This window comes from Tachyglossus aculeatus, chromosome 4 (genome assembly GCF_015852505.1).
Source record: "Tachyglossus aculeatus isolate mTacAcu1 chromosome 4, mTacAcu1.pri, whole genome shotgun sequence".
Taxonomy (NCBI): Eukaryota; Metazoa; Chordata; class Mammalia; order Monotremata; family Tachyglossidae; genus Tachyglossus; species Tachyglossus aculeatus.
In genome coordinates this window covers 80099969-80126580 of record NC_052069.1, presented here as the reverse complement: position 1 = coordinate 80126580, position 26612 = coordinate 80099969, and the positions used below count along the sequence as shown (strand labels likewise).

At 44.1% G+C, this 26612-nt stretch overlaps 1 protein-coding gene and 1 non-coding gene across 34 annotated transcripts in view; one reads left to right on the top strand and one right to left on the bottom strand.

Moving 5' to 3' along the window:
* Positions 1-26612, top strand: part of RIMS2 (regulating synaptic membrane exocytosis 2) — a 748658-nt gene that overhangs the window by 131289 nt on the left and 590757 nt on the right. For all 33 annotated transcript variants that reach the window (XM_038744900.1, XM_038744915.1, XM_038744888.1 and 30 more), the window contains one exon: positions 22389-22599. In XM_038744900.1, the coding sequence (XP_038600828.1) occupies positions 22389-22599 (211 nt within the window). The remainder of the gene's footprint in view (positions 1-22388; positions 22600-26612) is intronic.
* LOC119927496 lies at positions 18631-18768 on the bottom strand. The gene has a single exon (XR_005450493.1). It is a non-coding gene; the product is annotated as a small nucleolar RNA SNORA7 (small nucleolar RNA).

Below are 26612 nucleotides of genomic sequence, written 5' to 3'. Positions count from 1 at the left end.
GCAGACGTGGGGGAGCCAGGATTAGAACCCATGACCTCTGACTCCCAAGACTGTGCTCTTTCCACTGAGCCATGCTGCTTTAAGGCACTCAATCAGCTCTTCCCCTCCTGCCTTACCTAGTACAACCAAGCCCGTACACTTTCTTTGCTTAGTACAGTGCTCAACACACAGTAAGCGCTCAATAAATATGATTGAATGAATGAATAAAACCAACCTACTGACTGTGTCACATTCTTGCCTATCTGAAAGGTCATTCTCTTTTCAAAGTGAATTTCTTTGTGCTGCCACCTCCATCTACCCTTGACAGGGCTCCCCATCTTCAGCGTGTATGTACCTGGTTCTTCAGATTCGAAGCCTTTAGATGTTGCCTTGGCATGTTTGTCTGCTAATCTTCATCTTTGGTACCCCCAATCTGTGACCTCTTCTTTGACCTTTCTTGTTAATTTGCTACTAAGGGCCTCTGGGAAATGGTGATACATCCACTCCCTACTAGGACCTTTCTAGCTCAGTCAATGATTCTAAATGAGTCCTGGTTTGTCTGTGACCTTAGTTGGGATTTTGGGGTTTTTAAGTAGTTCTTTCTTGATTTATTCATACCTGTCTGCCTTTGGTTTGATTGTTGTGTTTTTCTTCAAAACATAGGTTTTATTATTTATGTTTTGAAAGTATAATAATAGGAGAGGCTGTAGCAATTTTCCTTATTAGATTCACTTATTCAATCATATTTATTGAGTGCTTACTGTGTGAGAAGCACAGTACTAAGCACTTGGGAGAGTACAATATAACAATTAACAGCCACATGCCCTGCCCATTATGAATTTGCAGTCTAGAGGGAGACACGAATATAAGTAAATAAATTAGATCTTAATTGCAGGATGAAAATTGGAAGTTAGATTTTTAGGATTTTTTAGAAACTTGAACATTTTAAATATTTCTATTTTTTTTCTGAGATTTTGACAGTGAAGCCACTCTACCCAAAATATCTTAAGATTATTGGTGAAAGAGATTCAGCTACATCATCAGTATTTATTGAGCCCCTAACATGTGCAGCTACTCCTAAGTACAGTGTTGAAGTGCAGCTCTTCTAGTTCATTCATTCATTCGCTCAATCGTATTTGAGTGCTTACTATTTGCAGAGCACTGTACTAAGCGCTTGGGAAGTACAAGCTGACAACATATAGAGATGATCCCTACCCAACAATGGGCTCACAGTCTAGAAGGGGGAGACAGACAACAAAACAAAACATGTAGACAGGTGTCAAAATTGTCAGAACAAAAAGAATTAAAGCTATATGCACATCATTAACAAAATAAATAGAATAGTAAATATGTACAAGTAAAATGAATAGAGTAATAAATCTGTACAAACATATCCAAGTGCTGTGGGGAGGGGAAGGAGGTAGGGTGGGGAGGATGGGGAGGAGAGGAAAAAGGGGGCTCAGTCTGGGAAGACCTCCTGGAAGAGGTGAGTGCTCAGTATGGCTTTGAAGGGAGAAGTGAGCTAGCTTTGCAGATGTGTCGAGGGAGGACATTCCAGGCCAGGGGAAGGATGTGGGCCGGGGTCGACGGCGGGACAGGTGAAAACGAGGCAGAGTAAGGAGGTTAGCGGCAGAGGAGCAGAGGGTGTAGGCTGGGTTGGAGAAGGAGATAAGGGAGGTGAGGTAGGAGGGGGCAAGGTGATGGACAGCCTTGAAGCTGAGAGTGAGGAGTTTTTACTTGATGCATAGGTTGACAGGCAGCCACTGGAGACTTTTGAGGAGGGGTGTGACATGCCCAGAGCGTTTCTGTACAAAGATAATCCAGGCAGCAGAGTGGAGTATAGACTGAAGTGGGGAGAGACAGGACGATGGAAGATCAGAGAGGAGGCCGATGTGGTAATCCGGTCGGGATAGGATGAGAGATTGAACCAGCAAGGTAGTGGTTTCGATGGAGAGGAAAGGGCGGATCTTGGCGATGTTGTGGAGGTGAACTGGCAGGTTTTGGTTATGGATTGGATGTGTGAGGTGAACGAGAGAGCAGAGTCGAGGATGACACCAAGATTGCGGGCTTGTGAGATGGGAAGAATGGTAGTGCCGTCTACAGTGATGGGGAAAGTCAGGGAGAGGGCAGGGTTTGAGAGGGAAGATAAGGAGTTCAGTCTTGGACATATTGAGTTTTAGATGGTGGGCAGACATCCAGAAGGAGATGTCCTGAAGGCAGGAGGTACGAGCCTGGAGTGAGGAAGAGAGAGTAGGGATAGAGATGTATATTTGGGTGTCATCAGCGTAGAGATGATAGTTGAAGCTGTAGGAGCAAAGGAGGAGTCTTCTCAGCTAGACTCACTCGCTCCCCTTTCCCTTCGCCACTCTTGTACCACTAACCCACAGCCCTGGATCACTGCCACTGTCCGCCTCCTTCGCTCTTATGCTCGAGCTGCCGAACGCTGCTGGCGAAAGTCTAAACACCATGCCACCCTCGTTCACTTCAAGTTTATCCTTTCCTGCCTTAACTCAGCCCTCTCTTCTGCCAGACAAAACTATTTCTCCTCCCTTATTGACACCCATGCCCATCGCCCCCGCCAGCTCTTCCGTACATTCAACTCCCTTCTCAGGCCCCCGGTTCCTCCCCCTCCTCCTTCCCTCACTCCCAACGAACTGGCCTCCTACTTCATTAACAAAATTAAATCCATCAGGTCCGACCTCCCCAAAGTCACTTCCCCCCTTCTCCAACCCCCCGGCTCTCAACACTCTCTGCTACTCTCCCATCCTTCCCAGCACTATCCTCAGAGGAGCTCTCCTCCCTCCTCCCAAGCACTACTCCGGCCACCTGTGCTTCTGACCCCATTCCCTCTCATCTCATGAAATCTCTCGCTCCATCCCTTCTCCCCTTCTTAACTTCCATCTTCAACCGCTCACTCTCCACTGGTTCTTTCCCCTCTGCCTTCAAACATGCCCATGTCTCTCCCATCCTAAAAAAACCCTCTCTCGACCCCACCTCACCTTCTAGTTATCGTCCCATATCCCTCCTACCATTCCTTTCCAAACTCCTTGAACGGGTAATTCCTCAACAACAACTCTCTCCTCGACCCCCTCCAGTCTGGCTTCCATCCCCTACATTCCACGGAAACTGCCCTCTCAAAGGTCACCAATGACCTCCTGCTTGCCAAATCCAACGGCTCCTACTCTGTCCTAATCCTCCTCGACCTCTCAGCTGCCTTCGACACTGTGGACCACCCCCTTCTCCTCAACACGCTATCTGACCTTGACTTCACAGACTCCGTCCTCTCCTGGTTCTCCTCTTACCTCTCCGGTCGTTCATTCTCAGTCTCTTTTGCAGGCTCCTCCTCCCCCTCCCATCCTCTTACTATGGGGGTTCCCCAAGGTTCAGTGCTTGGTCCCCTTCTGTTCTCGGTTTACACGCACTCCCTTGGTGACCTCATTCGCTCCCACGGCTTCAACTATCATCTCTACGCTGATGACACCCAGATCTACATCTCTGGCCCTGCTCTCTCCCCCTCTCTCCAGGCTCGCATCTCCTCCTGCCTTCAGGACATCTTCATTTGGATGTCTGCCCGCCACCTAAAGCTCAACATGTCGAAGACTGAACTCCTTGTTTTCCCTCCCAAACCTTGCCCTCTCCCTGACTTTCCCATCTCTGTTGACGGCACTACCATCCTTCCCATCTCACAAGCCCGCAACCTTGGTGTCATCCTCGACTCCGCTCTCTCATTCACCCCTCACATCCAAGCTGTCACCAAAACCTGCCGGTCTCACCTCCGCAACATTGCCAAGATCCGCCCTTTCCTCTCCATCCATACCGCTACCCTGCTCATTCAGGCTCTCATCCTATCCCGTCTGGACTACTGCATCAGCCTTCTCTCTGATCTCCCATCCTCGTGTCTCTCTCCACTTCAATCCATACTTCATGCTGCTGCCCGGATTATCTTTGTCCAGAAACGCTCTGGGCATATCACTCCCCTCCTCAGAGATCTCCAGTGGCTACCAATCAATCTGCGCATCAGGCAGAAACTCCTCACCCTGGGCTTCAAGGCTGTCCATCACCTCGCCTCCTCCTACCTCACCTCCCTTCTCTCCTTCTCCAGCCCAGCCTGCACCCTCCGCTCCTCTGCCGCTAATCTCCTCACTGTACCTCGTTCTCGCCTGTCCCACCATCGACCCCCGGCCCACGTCATCCCCCGGGCCTGGAATGCCCTCCCTCTGCCCATCCGCCAAGCTAGCTCTCTTCCTCCCTTCAAGGCCCTATTGAGAGCTCACCTCCTCCAGGAGGCCTTCCCAGACTGAGCCCCTTCCTTCCTCTCCCCCTCGCCCCCTCCATCCCCCCACTTCTTACCTCCTTCCCTTCTCCACAGCACCTGTATATATGTATATATGTTTGTACATATTTATTACTCTATTTTACTTGTACATATCTATTCTATTTATTTTATTTTGTTAGTATGTTTGGTTTTGTTCTCTGTCTCCGCCTTTTAGACTGTGAGCCCACTGTTGGGTAGGGACTGTCTCTATATGTTGCCAATTTGTACTTCCCAAGCGCTTAGTACAGTGCTCTGCACACAGTAAGCGCTCAATAAATATGATTGATGATGATGATGATGATGAATGAGTTCACCAAGGGAGTGAGTATAGATAGAGAACAGAAGGGGACCAAGAACTGACCCTTGAGGAACCCCTACAGTAAGGGGATGGGATGGGGAGGAGGAGACGGCAAAGGAGAATGAGAATGAACAGATTGGGAATTAATATTCTTATTAGTGACTTGAATCTACACATTTTCAAATTCCCCATTTTCTAGAATTTCCATTTTGAGGGACCAACTCAGTGGGATAATGTTAGTAAGATCATTTGAATGAAAGGTCTTACAGATATGTAAGAGTTTTATTTAAATTCATTCAGTCATATTTATTGAGCGCTTACTGTGGGCAGAGCACTGTACTAAGTGCTTGGAAAGTACAATTTGGTAACAAATAGAGACAGTCCCAACCCAAAGTTGTCACAGTCTAGAAGGGGAGCTGAACATATACATCAGTAATAAATTGAATGAATTGAAAACAAAGTATAATAGAAGTTTGACAAGTAAATATTTCAAATAGTTGGCTGAATTATAAATCACCATACCCAAGTAAATGCGCACATGAAGTTGAAGGTAGTTCAGAGAAAATAAGGAATTGCAAATTGGCTATTTTTCTGAATTTTGGGAATTATTTTCTCAAACTGAAAATTATTTCTAGATGATTCAATCAATAGGATTCATTGAACACTTACTGTGTGCAGAGTACTGAACTAAGTGCTCATTTCTAACATAATTTGAATAACTCTGCATAGGATTTAACCCAAGCCACCCTATCTAGTATATCTGAAACATTACTGGGGAAAGGCATTCTGCATCGACATATCGATATTGAGAAGCAGCATGGCCTAGTGGAAAGAACATGGGCCTGAGAGTCAAAAGGTCATGAATTCTAATCCTGGCTCCACCACATGCCTGCTGTGTTACCTTGGACAAGCCACTTCACTTCTCTAGGCCTTGGTTACCTCATCTGTAAAATGGGGATTGAGACTGTGAGCCCCACATGGGACGGGGACTGTGTCCAACCTGATTTGCATGCATCCACCCCAGTGCCTGACACATAGTAAGTTCTTAATACCATCATTATCATTTATTGAACCCCGAAGTTGTGTAGAGCTCTGTACTAGGCATTTGAGGGGACATAGTACAAGTAAAAGCACTGGCCCTATCTTAAAATCTAATATGAGACAAGGAAGCATAAATTGCCAAATATACAAAAGGTTAAAAGATAAAATATTGAGCATAGTAGTACTAATGCTATTTAGATACAAAGAATTAAAAAATTAAACAAACATTTGAATAGGTAAAGAAGCACATGCACAGGAGCATGAGGTGAATTGATAGGATGGCATGCCCAGATAGGTGGTGAAGAGATTGGTCAGGTAATGAATGTTTCATGGAAGAGGTAACGCATTGGATAACCATTAGCCCTCTTTAGCTGGTTCATCCTCTTAGGTGACAAGTTTTTTTTTCTGTGACCCAATAAGTTTTTTGAGAACACTTATCTCCTTTTTTCTTAGCAAGTGTGTAATCCTCTCCTTTGGTCTTGACTTCTGTGAACCTGAGCTGAACTAGGGCATTCCGGAATGCTGTTCTGCAGAATCAAGGATGAGGGAACTGTGGTTCATTGGAAAGGCAGTCAAGATATTGCCTTCCATTTAGGCATTCTTCTTGTTGTGATCCCCTTAGAAATTCCAGCTTTATTTCCCATTTTAATTTGACTGCCCTCACTGTCCCTCATCATATGATGGGTCAAATAGAGGAAATTCCAGTTGTTTCCAGTTTTAATTTGATTGTCTCTCTTCACTCCCTATCATAGTGTGATAGGTCAAATTTTAGGATTCTCTCTCTCAATCTCTCTCTCTCTCTCTCTCTCTCTCTCTCTCTCAGTGTAGTACCTGTGAAGCTTATCATTTGACCCATTCAACTTCGGACTGCGTGTCTAGAAAGGCATTTTATATCTTAGCCATTTGACCCAGGGAAAAAGGGAGGTCGGGACCCTGGCTCAAACATGGATGGGAAGTGAAGTACAAAAATAGGAGGTGGTGTGTGGGGACGTGTGTGTGTGTGTGTGTGTGTGTGTGTGTGTGTGTGTGAGAGAGAGAGAGAGAGAGAGAGAGAGAGAGAACTCTTGTAGGAAAATGCATAGGACATAGCCACTCAATTCCCCTCTATCCTGATTTGTGCCATGTTGTGAAAATGATAGCTATGGTATTAAGCATTTACTATTGCCACGTACTGTTCTACATGTTGGGGTAGATACAATAATAATAATAATAACAATGATGGCATTTATTAAGCGCTTACTATGTGCAAAGCACTGTTTTAAGATACAAACTAATAAGGTTGGACAAAGTCCATGTCCCACACAGGGCTTAATCCCCATTCTACAGAAAAGGAAACTGAGGCACAGAGATGTTAAGCGACTTGTCCAAGGTCACACAGATGAATGGCAGAGCTGGGATTAGAACCCACATCCCTCTGACTCCCTGGCTGTGCTCTTCTCACAAGGCCGCGTATACTGCTGTTATGAAGGGGGATCCCTGCTTCTTGGGTGCTTTGCCATGTTTAACCTATGTCAGTCAATCAATTAATGGTATTTATAAAGTACTGATTGTATGCAGAGCACTGTACTAAGCACTTGGGAGAGAACAAAGTAACAGAGGTGGTAGACATGTTCCCTTCCCACAATGAGTTTACACCCTATGTGTTTCTACCCAGGTTGTTGTTGGCTCTAACTGGATCTGAGCCATATGGTGCAGGTTGGTAGGCACAGTGGGGGATTGGGTGGCGTTTCCTAGAACTGTCAGTTTCCTACTGGAAACAGTGCTCAGCGCTTAGAACAGTGCTTTACACATAGTAAGCACTTAATAAATGCCATCATTATTATTATTACTGGGGTCTTGTCCAGTCTTCTGTCAGGCTTCATACTGGTTTCACCCTCTCCTGTCTTGGTTTTGTCTAGGGCCTGAAGAATAGAAATAGATCTCATTTCATTCAATTGTATTTATGGAGCGCTTACTGTGTGCAGAGCACCGTACTAAGTGCTTGGGAAGTACAAGTCGGCAACATACAGAGACGGTCCCTACCCAACAGCAGGCTCACAGTCTAGAAGGATCTAGATCTCGGTGATCCAGGCCCTCATCTGAGATCAACCATTTCCTCATGCCACCAGGCTTTAATCTTTCACTTCATCCTGCCTACTTCCTAGATCCAATGCCAATTCACAGTGGGTGGGAAAAAAATGAATGTGTGTCCCTTCTGCCTCCCTCCTACTTCCTGGCCTCGGCACCCCTTGTGTTTGATGAAACCCATACTGTTTGCCTGAAAAATGGCATCCTGCAGAATTGGCAGAACATTGCTCAACTCTTGTTCAGGACTTGCTTCACCCTCTCAAATTTCAATTTATCAGTTACTCAACTGGGTTTTATCCCAGTCCCCCAGGTTTGAGACTTCCAGGGTCAGATTAACACAGGGGCTTTAGAGACTAGGGTCCAAGGCTCCAGAATTAAGGAAGACCCTCCCCAAATATCCCACAATACAGTCTCCAGCTATGTGAGTGAGAGCCACCATTACTCTTTACCTGAAGCTATGTTCAAGCTTATGAAGTGCTAGCTCCTTGTGGGCAGGGAATGCATCTCTTGCTCTTTTTGTACTTGCACTTGGATCTGTACTCTTTGGGAACCCAGTATTTGCCGACCCCCAGACATAGCACATACGTACATATCTGTCTCCACCTCTAGACTTTAAGCTCATTGTGAGAAACGAATGTGTCTGTTTTGTTGTTGTGTTGTAATAATAATAATAGTGTTGGTATTTGAGTGCTTACTATGTGCAAAGCACTGTTCTAAGCGCTGGGGAGGATACAGGGTGATCAGGTTGTCCCACGTGGGGCTCACAGTCTTAATCCCCATTTTACAGATGAGGTAACTGAGGCACAGAGAAGTTAAGTGGCTTGCCCAAGGTCACACAGCTGACAAGTGGTTGAATGGGGATTCAAACTCATGACCCTCTCCCAAATGCCTTGTACAATGCCCTGCACACAGTAAGTTCCTAATAAATATGATTGATTACTCTGCACATAGTAAGACCTCAGTCAATACCACTGATTGATTGGTTTTTTAATTTGTGCTTAAGTGCTTAGTAGAGTGCACTTTTCCCACTGAGTGCTCAATAAATACTACTACTACTACTACCACTGGGCGAGGTGAGACTGAGGGAGTTAATGCTGGTAATGGGTTGGCTTAGGGAAGTGGTTGCCCCTCAGTCACCTCCAAAGCCTTGCCACTGGTCCTGGATGATACCATGTTGGGTGTTTGTTGGGTGTTGCTGGCTTCGCCATTGGACCTGGTCTGGGGTCATGGGCGGCTGAACCCCCAAATGCTCTAATAATAATAATAATAATAATATTTGTTAAGCGCTTACTATGTACGAAGCACTGTTCTAAGTGCCGGGGGATACAAGGTGATCAGGTTGTCCCATGTGGGGCTCACAATCCTAATCCCCATTTTCCAGAAGAGGGAACTGAGGCATAGAGAAGTTAAGTGACTTGCCCAAAGTCACACAGCTGACAAATGGTGGAGCCAGGATTTGAACCCATGACCTCTGACTCCAAAGCCCGTGCTCTTTCCACTGAGCCACGCTGCTCTAGGTGTCTTAAGTAGAGATATAGAGTCAGCTCTTGGAAGCACACCTTCAGACTCAGTGGTGGAGGTGTCATTGAGCTCTGAGTGCACCTCCTTTTTTCTCCTTGCCTCAAGGGACCAACTCTGGAGCTGTGTAAAACTCAGTGGCCAGTTGCCCTTCCGGGTGGGCTAGTGGGTTAGGGCTGGGAAGATAGATGGGAGCCCAGGGACATCTGTTGGCTCCACCTGACGGTCACTTCTCCCGGACCCTGGGGATCCCGGAGAGAGGCGGAGCAAAGCCGGGAGAGTGGTAGAGTTGGTGGATGGGACCAAGTCGGGGTACTCCCTTGCCAGCATCTAACTTGGGCAGAGGAGTAATTTCGGTATGGGCTCAGGATTCAGGGGAAAGCCGCAAAGATGACATGATACAAAGCGTGATGTAATGCCATCATTGCATTGCATTGTACTGCATGATGTAGTAGCATCACGCATTACATGGGATGGGGGAGTGAGACAAGATTAGTCAGCACTGAGACACATGGTGATGGAAGCCCGGGCTCTTTCCACTGAGCCACGCTGCGATGCCCGCCCGCCCTCCCGAGGGCGAAGCCCAGTTGAGCCCGGATGGCAGGGTTGGGGCGGATTATTCTAGACTGTTCCCCCCTTCTAGACTGTGAGCCCACTGTTGGGTAGGGATCGTCTCTAGATGTTGCCAACTTGGACTTCCCAAGTGCTTAGTACAGTGCTCTGCACACAGTAAGCGCTCAATAAATATGATTGAATGAATTTTTATTTTCTTAATATGTTTTGTTCTGTCATCAGTCTCCCCCTTCTAGACTGTGAGCCCGCTGTCGGGTAGGGACCGTCTCTAGATGTTGCCAACTTGTCCTTCCCAAGCACTTAGTACAGTGCTCTGCACACAGTAAGCGCTCAATAAATACGATTGAATGAATGAATGAATGAGTGAAATAATCCAGCCTTTAAGACCTGTTAAATTAGCTTTGTATCATCTGTGGGAGGGTACTTAAAACATTTTGTTGATGAAGATAATTATAGTACCTACTAAAATAGGTTAGATGGCAGGGAATGACAAGCAGGAACAGTTTTAAAATAAAAAAGAAAAGCAGTGTAAAAAAGTATCGGCCCAAGTACGGTCTGGTGGGTAGAGCGCAGTTCTGGGAGTCAAGAGGCTTGGGTTCTAATCCCAACTCTGCCACTTGCCAATTGTGTAATCTTGGGCAAACTGCTTAACTTCTCTATACCTCACCTGTAAAATAAGGATCAGGTACTGTTGTCCCTCCCCTTTAGACTGTGCGCCTCGTGGGGACAGGAACTGTGACTGATCTGATTGTTCTGTATTTGCCCAAGAGCTTAGTCGATCAATCAATCAATGGTATTTAGTGTTCAGAGCACTGTACTTAGCACTTGGGAGAGTTCAGTACAGCAGAGGTGGTAAACACAATCCCTGCCCTCAAGGATCTTACAATCAGTCAGTAGTATTTAATGAGCACTTACTCTGTGCAGGGCACTGTACTAAGCCCTTGGGAAAGAAAAATTCAGCTAGGTTGTAGAAACCGTCCCTGTTTACAAGGAGCTTACATTCTAGAGGGGGAGACTGACATCAATGCAAATAAATACATTACGGATATGTTCATAAATTCTAATGTGCTGAGAGTGGCGTAAGCGCTTAGTACAGTGCTTTGCACACAGTAAGCGCTCAGTAAATACGATTGAATGAATATTAAGTACTCAAAGGTTACAGATCCAAGTACTTAGGTGATGCTGAAGGGAGAGGGAGTTGGGGAAAAGAGGATTTAACTGGGGAAAGCCTCTTGGAAGAGATGTGACCTTAATAGGGTTTTGAATTTGGGAAGTGATGGAGGGAGGAAGAGGGAGTTCCAGGCCGGAGGGATGACTTAGAAAAAGGGTAGGAGGATAATGTTATAGTTAGAGGTGCCATAGAAATTATAGGACATACATAGTAAGTAAAATACAATTGGGAACTACCAAACTAAATGAAAAATACCAACTACTTAACATTTACTCCTTTTGTCCATTTCACTATTACCCTTCTAGATTGTACAATCCTTGAGGGTCTAGAACTTAGTAGTATTAGCATTTATTAAGTGCTTACTGTGTGCAGAGCACTGTACTAAATGCTGGGAGAAAATGCACAGGTGGAAATTAGATATGATCTCTGCCTTGTGGGGCTCACAGTCTATGAGTAAATACCACTGGTTGGTTGAGTTCTGTCTCTTTATTTCCTCCTCTAGCTTGTAAACTCTCTCAGGGCGGGGAATGTGTGTCTTGTTTTTATTTCTATTGTACTCTCCCAAGCATTTAGTACAGTGCATTGTACTCAGCTGACCAATACATTCTTTTAATTGTTTAAATGACATAATTTAGAAAAAAAATCCCCTGGCCATTAGATTTAGAGCTAAATACAAGGTGAAACAAAAAGCAGAGAAAGGTATATCAAGTAGCATGGCCTAGTGGGTAGAGCATAGGGCTGGTAGTCAGAAGGACCAGGGTTCTAATCCCAGATCCTCCACATGTTTCCTGTGTGACCTTGGGCAAGTCATTTCACTTCTCTGGGCCTCAGTTTTCTCATCTGTAAAATGGGGATTAAGACTGTGGGCCCCCCCATGCAGGACAGGGACTGTATCCAACAGAATTACCTTGTATCTACCCCACCGCTTGGTACAGTGCCCGGCATATAGTAAGCACTTAACAAATGGCTCATTTATTATTATTATTCTTTATGCTTTTGGTTAACATTTATCAACTTTATTAGAGCACTAATACTTTGCTGTCTGGGTTCCATCCTTCATTTTAGAGTGGCTCTGTAAAAAAAAAAAAATCCTTGATCAAAATTAATTTCAGAGATGTTGCTGACAACTGCCTTCCCATCAGTGAAGTACTGGGGCTCCTGCAAGAAAAGCCCCCTTAAAGAGAAAGAGCCCACCCTTGTCCTGGTGTCATTACCAGTCTAAGAATGAGTGACACATCAAATGTTCCAAAGAAATGCATTTCACTGGCTTGCCCCACACTGGTGTGTTGACCAGGGGACTCTGGCTTGCAGAACAAAGATCATTGCCTTTCCCACCCCCTGAACTGATTCTCCCTGCTCCCACCCCCAACATCCCCTGTCCCTCCCTGTGTCTGCCCCAAAATTGGGCTTATCACTTATGACATCACTCTGAGCTGTTAAGAAGCATTCCTGACGCATGTGCACATATTTGGGGGCTGTTCTCAGGTCGAGAGTCTGCTTAGTCCTTGCAAACAGGTTGTGGTTAGTTCAGCTAGCCTCTAAGCTTGGAGTGAACTCATATCCAATTGTCCAAGGAAGGTGAAGGCATATTCAGTGTTTCGGAAATCTCTCTCTTTATGGAGATGACAGGATTATGTATTCTTGTTGCGGTCCCATTGTCTTTCTCCTCTGTGAAACCAACTTGCCTTTTGTGCACTTTTCACTGCTGTACTACTGCCAGTAACTGCCCCCACCCATCCTTCTGCTCCTTCTGGTATCCCCCCCCATACATGCTGTTTGAGTACCCCAGACTCAAATGTCAACCACCCTAAACGAGGGATTGGATAATCATGGTTTAACAGGCAGTTGCTGATCTGGCTGGCAGCACTATGGAAGAAAGAAAAGAGAAGAGGTGAATGAAAGTGGGGAAGTAAGATGGCCCCTGAAGAGAGCAAAATTTTTCACAAATGGATGCAGCAGAATCACGTGAAAGAAACTGCATGCTTAATATGAAAAACAAAACCAATAAAGATGTGACGTGTAGGGAAGAGTGTTAAAGGTAGAGAAAAGAGTACATTTAGAGAAGCAGTGTGGCCTGGTGGATAAAGAATGGGCCTGAGAGTCAGAAGGACCTGGGTTCTAATCCCCATTCTGCCACTAGCCTGCCGTGTGACCTTGGGCAAGTCATTTAACTTCTCTGTGTCTCAGCATGGGGATTAAGACTGTGAGCCCCACATGCGACAGGGACTATGTCCAACACAATTTGCTTGTATCCACCCCAGTGTTTCGTACTGTGTCTTGCACATAGTGAGCACTTAACAAAGTCCATAATTATTATTATTACATTTTCCCCCACAAATATATAACTGCACTTCAAAGTTGGAGATAGCGCTACAGGAAGGAAGATCTGGACCATGTATTCAGTGGTAAATCAGGGGAAGATTAAGTTACTAGTTGGCCTAGGGCATAGAGAAGCCTCAGGATTTCTTTGGCAAAACCCCATTCTCTCTCTCTCTCCAATCACAAGGTGCCTCTGAGAACACTCTCCCTTCCCTTACTCTGCCAAGTTTGACCATGGCTACATTTGAGATAAGACCTGGGAGGAGGATGTCAGTCGGTGGGTATTGGGCATGGCTGAAAATACCCATGTGAGATCGACAAATCTTTTCTGTATGTGTGTTTGTGAAGGTAGTCCCCTGATATATGGATGTGTTTTAGAAGCAGTGTGGCCTAGTGGAGAAAACACAAGCCTGGAATTCGGAAGGCCCTGTGTTCTAATCCCACTCTGACAGTTGTCTTCTGTGTGACCTTGGGCAAGTCACTTATTAACTTTTCTGTGCTGCAGTTTCTGCATCTGTAAAATGGGGGTGAGCGTCCTCTGGGACAGGGTCTGTTTCCGAGCTATGTGTATGTAATAATAATAATAATAATGATGCCATTTATTAAGCGCTTACTATGTGCAAAGCACTGTTCTAAGTGCTGGGGAGGATACAAGGTGATCAGGTTGTCCCGCGGGGGGCTCACAGTCTTCATCCCCATTTTACAGATGAGGCATCTGAGGCACAGTGAAGTGACTTGCCCAAAGTCACACAGCTGACAGTTGGTGGAGCCGGGATTTGAACCCACGACCTCTGACTCCAAAGTCCGTGCTCTTTTCCACTAAGCCACGCTGCTTCTCTACCTCAGCACTTAGTACGGTGTTTGTGGCAACTAGTAAGCACTTAACAAATACCACAATTATTATTAATTCCTTATAGTTTTTCTATTTTGCCACTGGATACAAAGGTTTTTGTGTAGTGTTTATTGCAAAGTTAAAATTTGATAGCCCCAAATATGTTTAACCAAGGCCTGTTTCATGTGGACTTACATAAACTTGCCCACTGGATCAGCCAACATCCTTGCTACATTAATGTAGTAGATGAAGCTTCTTGCTTGATTTGATTTGAGAGCGTAAGTTTTATGATGCCCCTGAGGGTATTTTTTTAGCAGTGCTAGGTTTGTTGCAAAATATTGTTTGACATGCAGAGTTGAACAAAATAATCCAAGTGCTTTACGTTTAAGCCTGACTGAAATGTTTTCTGACATTACTATTATCACCATAAGTACTTTTAATTAACCACTTATATGTAGAGCTTTAGAGTAGGCACTGAGACACAGACCCTAATAGAGCTTTCAAAAGGGAGAGCAAAGGACAATTTCTAAAGTTCAAAAAATTCAGCACATTTTCTGAGTGAAATAACTATATAAATTAACAAGACTCAGATGAAAAAATTTCTAAATAGAGCATTTGTGCCAAGACTTTTGGGAATGCAGTGTGTGACTCCTAATACATCTCCATCTTTGAGTTCCATCCACCCAACATGAGAAGCAGCGTGGCTAAGTGGGTAGAGCACAGGTCTGGGAATTGGAAAAACCTGGGTTCTAATCCCAGCTTTGCCACTTGTCTGCTGTGTGACTTTGGGAAATTTAACTTCTCTGTGCCTTAGTTCCCTCACTGAGGATTAAGACTGTTAGCCCCATGTGGGATATGGGACTGTATGTTGACATGATTAGCTCATGCCTACCCCAGCGCTTAGTACAGTGCCTGGCACATGGTGCTTAACAAATACTATAAAAGGGATATTCTCTGTTCCAGTTGATGTAGGTATGGGGGCTTTGTCACTGCTGGTGTGATAGTGGATGAGTAGTTTGAAGAATCTGGTCTTCAGGCCTTGAAGTGTTGGGTATGGGAGATCTGAAGCACAAGCAAGGAGAATAAAATAAAGTATTTTAAAGATCCAGTGATGCAGTCTCTAACAACCTGGTAGAGGAGCGGACTATGGAGAAACACAGCAGCAGACAGATCAGTTTGTCAGGTGACTGTCAGAAGAGGGGTCTCCACCTCTGACTTCCCCATGTCATTCAAAGAGCAGGGCATCCTTGTCTGCTCTCGGTTTCTCTCTTTGGTGATTTTCAGTAGGGTGGAAGTGGCTGGAATACCTCCTCTTGGACTCTCCCTTCTACCAAGCTGAGAAGATTCAGGGTACCACCTTTCAACCCTTTTTCTTAATTGTGGACATTCGGTTTGGAATCGATTTCCCTGTCTAGAGCAGAGCTTGGGCTTCATTCAGGCCCACTGCCATGTGATGGTACTAGAATGAGTCTAGCACATGCAGAAGCTAGTGACTGTTTGCAGTGCTCTTTCAGAGCCTGGAAAGTCCCCAGGACCCATCCTGGTGGATGCCTTTCAGACTCTGGTTGTTGACTGCAGCCGGTTGAGCTGAAAATTTCTCCCAAGACCGGAGGACTATTCTAACACTCGTAACCAAGTTTTTTTCTAGCCTAAATCTGTAAGTTTCTTGTTAAGTCTTTTGGCCTCGGATTAGGGGTTCATGCACAAGCAAGCCCAAGCTTCCTGACTAGCACAGGAGGCCACTTGAAGATTTCTGTTAGCTACCTAGGAAGGGGAGGGGGCTTGTGGTCTCCTCACCCTGCTGTAAAGCTGCCTAGGCTATGGCATCTGGCTGGTGACAGAATGGGATGGGAATAGGGATTGTAGCTGGAAACCCCAAACTTGACACTTGGAAGGAGGACAGTTGGATGTAAGGTTTCTTCAGGAGTGGACAGAGGGATCGGTGGGAAGCAGAGTGGTTTAGTAGAAAAAACATGGGCTTGGGAGTCGGAGGACCTGGGTTCTAGCTATGCCAGTTAGCTGCTGTGCAACTTTGGGAAAGTTACTTATATTCTCTGTGCCTCAGTTACCTCATATGTAAAATGGGGATCAAGACTGTGCACTCCATGTGGGACAGGGACTGTGTATAACCTGATTACCTTGTATCTACCCCAGAATTTAGAACAGTGTTTTGGTACATAATAAGTGCTTAACAAATATCACAATTATTATTACCTGGGTTCTAGTCCCATCTCTGGCCTGGGAGTCCGATGGCCTGGGTAGAACCTAGCTATGCCTCTGTGCCTCAGTTTCCTCATTTGTAAAATGGGGATTCAGTAACCATTCTCCCCCTTAGACTGTGAGCCCTATTTGGGACTGGGACTGTGTCCAACCTGGGTAACTTGTATTTGCCCTAGCACTTGAAACAGTGCTTGACATACAGTAAGTGCATAACAAGCATAGTAATCATGATAATAATAATCATTCTGCCTTTGAAGACTTGCCATCAAATGCAGGAGGCAAGTGGAAAGAGGCAAGTAGGTTAAAATATTAAGAATAAAGTTACTTTTGTTACTGGTGAGCAATGAAGTAATTCAATAGAAAATAAACAGATATACACACAAAAGTGGCAGGAGTCGGAAGACGTAAGACCTTCTTAGACTGTGAGCCACATGTGGGACCAGGATTGTGTCTGACCTGCTTAATTTGGGTTTACCCTAGCACTTAGAAAAGTGCTTGACATATGGTAAGCCCTTAACAAATACCAAAAAAGTGATTGGAGAGTATCCATTGGAGGAGGTGGATTTTTATGAGAACTTTGAGATAGAGAGAGACATGGTTGTGTGGGCTTGAGGAAAGAGGGAATTCCTTGCATGGGGAGGCATGGACAATGCCTCAGAGCCAGAGTGGTGAGTGAGTTACTGTTAGAAGGTAAGTGTGAAAAGAGAGTGTGAGCTAGGTTGCACTGGAAGAAAAAAAGCGATAGGTAAGAGGAAGACACAGCTGGTGGAGGGTCTTTTGAAGTCAGAAGGTAGAAGTTTTGTTTTAACACGGAGAGAAATGGGTAGTCGGAAATTTCTGAGTGATGCATTCTGAGTGGCACTTTAAGAAGGTAATTGGAATAGTGCTCAAAAATGTTGTCAGTGATAAGGATGATAATTTAGGGCTTTTCCAAGCTCTCAGCTCACATGTCCCCATGATGGACTTTCATTCATTCATTCAGTCATATTTATTGAGCACTTACTGTGTGCAGAGCACTGTACTAATCACTTGGGAAGTACAGTAACAACTGTCCCTCTTCTGCTAGAATAATAATCATCCTACCCAACTCAATCAGCAAAAAAATAAGCAGATTTTGTTAGGGGAGCTAAGAGATATTTTTATTTTGTAAATTGGAGAAACATTAATGTTAGCTTCTCTGACACTGTTCTCTCTTGGTTCTGGCTGCACCTTCTCAATCTCTTTTGCAAAATTCTTCACTGCCTCCCACCCCCTAACTTTAGGAATTCCTCAAGGTTCAGTTTTGGGTCCCTTTTATACTTCATCCACACTCACTCTCTTGGAGAACTCATTTGTTCCCATGGCTTCATTTACCATCTCTATGTGAATGATTCCCAAATCTTCCTCTCCAGCCTCAACCTCTCTCCTTCTCTGCATTCCTTCATTTTTTTCCTGCCTTCAGGTTATCTCCTCTTGAATGTCCTGCTGATACGTCAAACCTATCATGTCCAAGACAGAATTACTTAATTTCCCAAAGAGCACGCAACTGAGAGTAAGAGTCTGGCTTCTAATCCTGGCTCCACCACTTGTTTGCTGCGTGACTTTGGGCAAGGCACTTCACTTCTCTGTGCCTCAGTTACCTCATCTGTAAAATGGAGATTAAGACTATGAGCCCTATGTGGGACAGGGATGTGTCTTACTTGACTATCTTGTAATTATCTAAGCACTTCGTACAGTTCCTGGCACATAGTAAGCACTTGATAAATGCCATTAAAAAAAGGAAAATAAACAAAACCCTGTCCTCCTCCTGAATTTCCCATCTGTGTAGACTATACCACCACCTTTCCTATCTCACAAATGCATAATCTTGGCATTATCCTTGTCTCGGCTTTCTCATTCGACCCATACATTCAGTCTGTCACTTAATCCTGTCAATTCTACCTTCACTGCATCAATCAGTCAGTGGCATTTATTGTACTAAGTGCGTGATTAAAGTGCATTACAACAGAGTCATGGACATGATCCCTATCCATAGGAGTTTATAATCTATGAAGGAGACAGATATTAAAATAGATTTTGGACAGGGGAAATAGTCTTGTCTTATGCTGTCACTTCGTCTCTGACCCATAGCGACTCCATGGACACATCTCTCCTAGAATGCCCCACCTCCATCTGCAACCTTTCTGGTAGTATATCCATAGAGTTTTCTCAGTAAAAATATAGAAGTGGTTTACCATTGCCTTCTTCAGGACTGTAAACTTGAGTCTCCACCCTCGACTTCCTCCCATGACGCTGCTGCCCAGCATAGATGAGTTTTGACTTGTAGCTGATTGCCTTCCACTCGCTGGCCACTGGACAAGCTAGGAATGAAATGGGTATGCTTCTGCTTGACTCTCCCTCCCTTGGCCAAGACTGGTAGAACACTGGAAACTTTCCAGGTGTGATTCTGAGAGGGGAGGGGAAGTAGTAAAATATAAAAATATTTATATAAGTACATTGGGACTGCAGTGTCAAAGTGCCAAATAGATACATCCAGGATATATCCCCCTTCTAAACTGTGAGCCCGTTGTTGGGTAGGGACTGTTTCTATATGTTGCCAACTTGTACTTCCCAAGTGCTTAGTACAATGCTCTGCACACAGTAAGCGCTCAATAAATATGATTGAATGAATGAATACATAGCCAAGTGCATAGCGCAGAGGGGAGGGCAGATGGTACAGTGCTCTGCACACAGTAAGCACTCAGTAAATACGATTGAATGAATGAATAGGGGGAATAGAAAGGGTTAAGTCTGGGAAGGCCTCTTTGAGGATATGTGATTTTAGGAGGGTTTTGAATGTGGGGAGAGTTGTGGACTGTTGAAGGGGTAGGGGGGTTCCAGGCCTGAGGGAAAATATGGACAAGGGGTAGGTGGCTGGATAGATGAGATCAAAGTACAGAGAGAGGTAGGTGTTAGTGGAGTGTGAGGTTTGGGTTGTAGGAGATCAGGGAGGTAAGATAGGAGGGAAAGAGCTATTCAGGCACCTTAAAGTCATTGATAAGGAGTTTTTGCTTGGTGTGGAGGTGGATGAATAACCATTGGAGGTGTTTGAGGAGTGGGGAGATACAGATGAAAGGATTTTCAGAGAAGTGGTACAGGCAACTGGAGAAGAGAAAGATAGGGACATCAACAAGGAAGCTGATGAAATAGTCATCAATAATAATTTTAACTGTGGTATTTAAGTACTCCTAAATGATGTATGTACTAAGCATTGGGGTAGATACAAGATAATCAGTTCAGGCACAGTCCCTGTCTCACCTGAGGTTTATAATTCAAGGAGGGGAGAGAACAGTTATCTAATTCCCATTTTACAGACGAGGAAAGTGACAGAGAGAAGTTAAGTGACTTACCCAAGGTCACAGTAGGCAAGGTGCTGAGCTGGGAATAAAACCTAGGAAGTCCCTAGGTCCCAGGTCCATGCTATTTCCAGTAGGCCATGCTGCTTCTCAAGGTGGGAAGTCAGTGCTTGGATCAGATTGGTAGCACTTTGGATGGAAAGGAAAGGAAAGATTGTAAAGATGTTGTGGGTTGAATGATAATAATTGTGGTATTTGTGTTACATGTTATGCACTTCCTCTGTGCTAGGCACTGTACCAAGCATTGGAACAGATTCAAGCTAATAATAATAATAATAATAATAATTGTGGTATTTGTTAAGCACTTACTATATGCTAAGCACTGTACGAAGTGCTGTGGGTGGGAATACAAGCAAATTGGGTTTGTCACAGTCCCTGCCCAAAACCAGGCTCACAGTCTCAATTTCCATTTTGCAGATGAGGTAACTAAGATACAGATAAGTGAACTGACTTGCCCAAGGACACACAGCAGACAAGTGGTGGAGTTGGGATTAGAACCCATGACCTTATGACTCTCAGGCCTGTACTGTATCCACTAGGCCATGCTGCTTCTCATGCTGCTAATCAGGTTGGACACAGTCTTAATCCCTATTTTGTAGATGAGGTAACTAGCACAGAGAAGTGAAGTGACTTGCCTAGGGTCACACAGCAGACAAGTGGCAGAGCCAGTATTAGAACCCAGGTCCTTCTGACTCCCAGGCCCAAGCTCTATCCACTAGGCCATGCTGCCTCTCATGGGAACAAGAGAGATGAGTTAAGAATAACTCCAAGGTTATGGGCTTATGAGACAGGAAGGATGGTGGTGCTGAATACAGTCATGAGAAGTAATAGGGAGAACAGGGTTTGGGTGGGAAGATAAGGTATTCTGCTTCAGACATGTTAAGTTTGAGGTGTCAGTGGGATATCCAATTAAAGATGTCCTTAAGGCAGGAGAAAATGTGGGAGTGCAGAATAGAAGAGATATCAGGGCTGGAGATGTAGATTTGGGAATCATTTGTGTAGAGATGGTAGTTGAAACCATGGGAATGATTGGGTTCTCCAAACGCTCAAAGTTAGGAGACATCACCTAGAATCAGCTTGGCTTAGTGGAAAGAGCCTGGGCTTGGAAGTCAGAGAACGTGGGTTCTAATCCCGGCTCCACCACTTGTCTGCTATGTGACCTTGGGCAAGCCGCTTCACTTTTCTGTGCCTCAGTTACCTCATCTGTAAAATGGGCATTAAGACTGTGAGCCCCATGTGGGACAACCTGATTACCTTGTATCTACCCCAGTGCTTAGAACAGTGCTTGGCACATAGTAAGCACTTAACAAATACCGTAATTATTATTATTATTTTTATCACCTCCAAGAGGCCTTCCCCAAGTCCTCATTTCCCTCGATTAGCCCTCCTGTCTGTAATGCCTATGCACTTGGATCTGAGCCTCCTTAAACACTTGATATTTACCCCACCCTCAACCCCAAAGCACTTATGGACAAATCTGTATATGCTATTTCCTCTGTCTGTAACTTATTTTAATGTCTTTCCTCTAAACTATAAGCTCCATTTAGGCAAGGATCGTATGTACCAACTCTGTTGTTTTATATTCTCCCAAACACAGTCCAGTTCTCAGTAAGTACTACTGATTGCTAATTGTTAAAATTTTCTCAGTGTAGATAGTCAATATTTCATTTTAAAATAGCTTTTTTTGTCCTTTTCTTTGTAGACATTTATCTGCCACTTAAATTTTTTGCGTTCAGGTGATCAGAATTTCAGAAGGGGTAAGGGAATAAGATCTAGAGGTCCTGAATGAGAGGGAGCAGGGTATTTTGGTTGTTTTTTTTTTGGTGGAGGGGAGAAAGTGAAAGATGTGAAGGGAGAGAGCTGAGAGGACATAGAGAGGGAGAAGTGGGTGACTTTTTCTTTGCTATGATGTGCAGTGCTATAGCAGGTGTTAAATGGTGGGTAACTAAGACCTTTCAAGCAGCACCAAAATTGGCTGTTGTGGACCGGAGTTAGGAGAGTTCAGCAAGGCCAATTAATGTCTTTCTGGCTGTAGCGGGAACTCCCAAGCCTGGCCTGAAAGAGATAATTCAGTGTGACAGTTAAAGTGACAGTGGCAGCAGCAGCTCTGAGCACCACAGCCGAAAGGTTCTTTTCCGCCTTAATGGACCTCTCTTTAGGCCTGTAGGACAGACCCCAATCACATGATCTTCCCAATCAATCAATCAATCAATCAATCGTATTTATTGAGCGCTCACTGTGTGCGGAGCACTGTACTAAGCGCTTGGGAAGTCCAAGTTGGCAACATATAGAGACAGTCCCTACCCAACAGTGGGCTCCCAGTCTAAAAGGGGGAGACAGACAACAAAACCAAACATACTAACAAAATAAAATAAATAGAAAAACAAAGAGAATTCATTCACCCACCCATCCATCCACCCAATCGCATTTATTCATTCCACCAAATGCAGGATATCCAGTAATTTTAGCTTAAATGAATCTGAAACTCTATAACCGAAATCAGCTTGAAGTCCTAAATATGCTACTGAATATGAGTTAGATTTTTTTTCTGTACGTGTTAAGATATTTTGAGATTTCACATGGGCATGTTGTAAAGTGATCAAAAAAATATTTTTAGGATTGCCTTTTTTTGGCAAAACCTGCTATGAAATCAGCCTCTCATTGCCCTATTTTCTCCACAGGAAACTGCATCAGCAGTTTGAAATGTATAAGGAGCAGGTGAAGAAGATGGGCGAAGAATCCCAGCAGCAGCAGGAACACAAGGGGGACGCTCCCACGTGCGGAATCTGCCACAAAACAAAGTTTGCCGACGGCTGTGGCCATAACTGTTCATATTGCCAAACTAAATTCTGTGCACGTTGTGGAGGAAGAGTGTCTTTACGCTCAAACAAGGTATGGATGCTTTGAAATTAAGTTGAGTTTATGGAATCTTTATGCTGCTATGTCTGCATGAAGAAAGTGAATCAGAGAAGTGAGGATATTATCCAGAGAATTCAAACTAAATATTCTTACTGAATTCTTGTTCGCCTCACTTTCGGTGAAAGTTGTTTTGGGCTCAAATTACTCAGATCACCACCTTCATTTTCCACTTCCATTGTTTCTCGTGCAGCTTTAGTGTAATTTATGATGTGAGTTTAGGTCAAAGTACTTTGAAAATATTTTCACTGTGTGTTTTCATGAAATTGGAAATTATGTGTTGTGAAATTGGTTAATAGGACTTTATGAACCCTTGGTTTCATTGTGAGAAGCGGTGTCTGTTGGCATCATTCAAGCCACTTTTCCTACTTGGTGAACAGTCCATTCCACTTCCCCCACCCAAACCTTGTAGAAATTAAGTGGAATTTAATGTTTGATCATTTGCTAAAAGGCATTTGGAAAAGAGTTTCAATACTAGCTTTAAATAGGTGAATAGGCAAGAGGCCAAGAACATTTGCCCTTTAAAAAGTTTTACATTAAATTTGGTTTAATCTTTGGGCAGCGAATGTTGCGGACATAAAGTAAACCTATGACATCAGTGCTCTTTACCCTTTAAATTGCTTTGTCTTCCACTAAGAAGCCTCAATATGCATGACTTTCACTCTGCTTTCATTTTAATACAATCATGGTTGCATATAGAATATTATTGGTTAATCACATTGCAGTTTGAAAAGCACTTGAGTCTTCTTGAGCTTTTTAGAACAGTTTTTCTTCATTTAAACAAATGCTGAATTTTTCTGGCAAATATTTGCAAATAAGGTATTTTTACAATATGTTATTTGGACTATTTTTATCACTGTGCCATAATGTCTTATTAACTCTTCCATGTGATCTAGCATGATAGTGAATTACCTTCCTGAAAAGATAACTATGAATAATATAAAATGATAATTCAAATTTAAAATTGTGATAGATATAATAATATTTTAGTTTACTTCTTTGGGGCAGATTCATAATTTTTTTCTCTAAGCTAGGCTGACAAAGCAGTGATTGACAGAAGAGGAGCATACAATCTGTCTTAAAGTCCATAAACTTATAGTCTAGTTTAAACAAGTCCAGAAACTTTCATGGGAAGCAGCATGGCCTAATGGATAGAGCACAGGCCTGGAAATCGGAAGGACCTGGGTTCTAATCCCAGTTCCTCCACTTGTCTGCTGTGTGATCTTGGGCAAGTCATTTGCTTCTCTGTGCCTGTTACCTCATCTGTAAAATGGAGATTAAGACTGTGAGTCCAATGTGGGACAGGAATTATGTCCAACCCAATTACTTTGTATCTACCCGAGTGCTAAGTACAGTGCCCAGCACAAAGCAAGAGCTTAATAAATACCATAATTATTATTATTATTCAATCCACTAGGCCATGCTGCAAGGTCTTTCTGGTCCCACCAGAAATCAATTTATCAATGGTATTTATTGAGCACTTACTCTGTGCCAAGTGTTATATTAGGCATTTAGAAGAGTACAATGAAATAGATTTGATAGACACAATTCCTGCCACAAGGCACTTACAGTCAAGAGCCTTGAATACTGCATCAGTCTCCTTGCTCACCTCCCTGCCTCCTGCCTTTCCCCATTTCAGTTCATACTTCACTCTGCTGCCCAGATCATTTTTATGTAAAAAAAAAAAAAGTTCAGTACATGTCTCCCCACTCCTCAAGAACCTCCAGTGGTTGCCCATCCACCTCAGCACCAAAAAGAAACTCCTTATCAATCACTTTAAAGCAAATAGCTCGCTTTTCCCTATCTTACGTCCCTGATTTCCTAATACAGCCTAATCCATACACTTCGCTCCCCTGATCCCAACTTACTCGCTGTACTTTTATGTTGTCTATATCACTGCTTATACCTTGTCCATGTTTTGCCTTTGGCCTGGAACTTCCTCGCCTTTCTTATCCAACAGATGATCACTCTCCCCACCTTCAGAGTCTTACCAAAATAACAACTTGAAGAAATCTTCCCCACCTAAACATCTTCCATTCTGCATTATCCGTGCACTTAGATTTGTACGCTATGAGCTTTGATATTCACCATACCTTCAACCATCCAGCAGTTATGTACATATCCATACTTTATTTAAAGTACGTCTCCCACTCTAGATTGTAGCTCACTGTGGGCAGGGAATGTGTCTACCAAATCTGTTATATTTTACTCTCCCAAGCAAGTAGAACAGTGTTCTGTACACAGATAGCACTCAATAAATACCACTGATAGACGAGGAACTTACAGTCTAGCTTAAAGTCCAGAAACTTACAGTCCAGCTTAAGTAAATCCAGAAACTTTGATGAATGGTGTGAAATCAATCATTCATATTGAGCACTTACTGTGTGCAGAGCACTATAATAAATACTTGGAAGAGTACAACACAACAACATAATAAACACATTCCCTGCCAGAGCCAGCCTTCTCTCTGATCTCCCATCCTCATGTCTCTCCCCACTTCAATCCATACTTCATGCTACTGCCTGGATTGTCTTTGTCCAGAAACGCTCTGGGCATGTTACTCCCCTCCTCAAAAATCTCCAGTGGCTACCAATCAATCTGCGCATCAGGCAGAAACTCCTCACCCTGGGCTTCAAGGCTGTCCATCACCTCTCCCCCTCCTACCTCACCTCCCTTCTCTCCTTCTCCAGTCCAGCCTGCACCCTCCGCTCCTCTGCCGCTAATCTCGTCACAGTGCCTCGTTCTTGCCTGTCCCGCCATCGACCCCCGGCCCACGTCCTCCCCCGGGCCTGGAATGCGCTCCCTCTGCCCATCCGCCTAGCTGGCTCTCTTCCTCCCTTCAAGACCCTACAGAGAGCTCACCTCCTCCAGGAGGCCTTCCCAGACTGAGCCCCTTCCTTCCTCTCCCCCTCGTCCCCCTCTCCATCCCCCCATCTTACCTCCTTCCCTTCCCCACAGCACCTGTATATATGTATACATGTTTGTAGATATTTATTACTCTATTTATTTATTTATTTTACTTGTACATATCTATTCTATTTATTTTATTTTGTTATTATGTTTGGTTTTGTTCTCTGTCTCCCTCTTTTAGACTGTGAGCCCACTCTAGGGTAGGGACTGTCTCTATATGTTGCCAACTTGTACTTCCCAAGCGCTTAGTACAGTGCTCTGCACACAGTAAGCGCTCAATAAATATGATTGATTGATTGATTGTAGGTGACAGCAGTGATGGCAGCTTTATATGCTGATATGGTGGGGGAGCGGAGAATGAGAACACCACCTGATCCTGTCCTGGATCTTTTAGGTGGTGGGACAGACCATCCCACCCAAATCAAGAAACCTGGTCCACTGTCTCCCTACTCCTTTTCCCCCCCACTCATCCATAATCTTTCACTTAAAGATCTGTGCACTCTCCCTAGTAGTTCTGGTCCTGTCTCATGCTTTTTCACTTTCTTTCCTCACCTTTTCTTAACCTATTTTATTTCATTCATTTTTACTTGTAACATTTTCCTTCTGCTTTCCTCTTTTTCTCTCCTGTTCAACTCTTCCTCTTCTCATCTTCCATTTAACCATTTAGAGAAGCATTGTGGCTACAGAAGCAGCGTGGCTCAGTGGAAAGAACACGGGCTTTGGAGTCAGGGGTCATGTGTTCAAATCCCGGCTCCGCCAATTGTCAGCTGTGTGACTTTGGGCAAGTCACTTAACTTCTCTGTGCCTCAGTTCCCTCATCTGTAAAAGGGGGGTTAAGACTGTGAGCCCCCCATGGGATATCCTGATCACCTTGTAACTGCCCCAGCACTAAGAACAGTACTTTGCACATAGTAAGCACTTAATAAATGCCATTATTATTATTAACTACTCCCCGACAACATTCCTGTTTCTCTCCTCTTTCCCCTGCCTCTTATTATTTTTTGAATGGTATTGGTTAACTGCTTACGATGTGCTAGACACTGTTCTAAGCCCCGAAGCAAATGCAAGATAACCGTGTT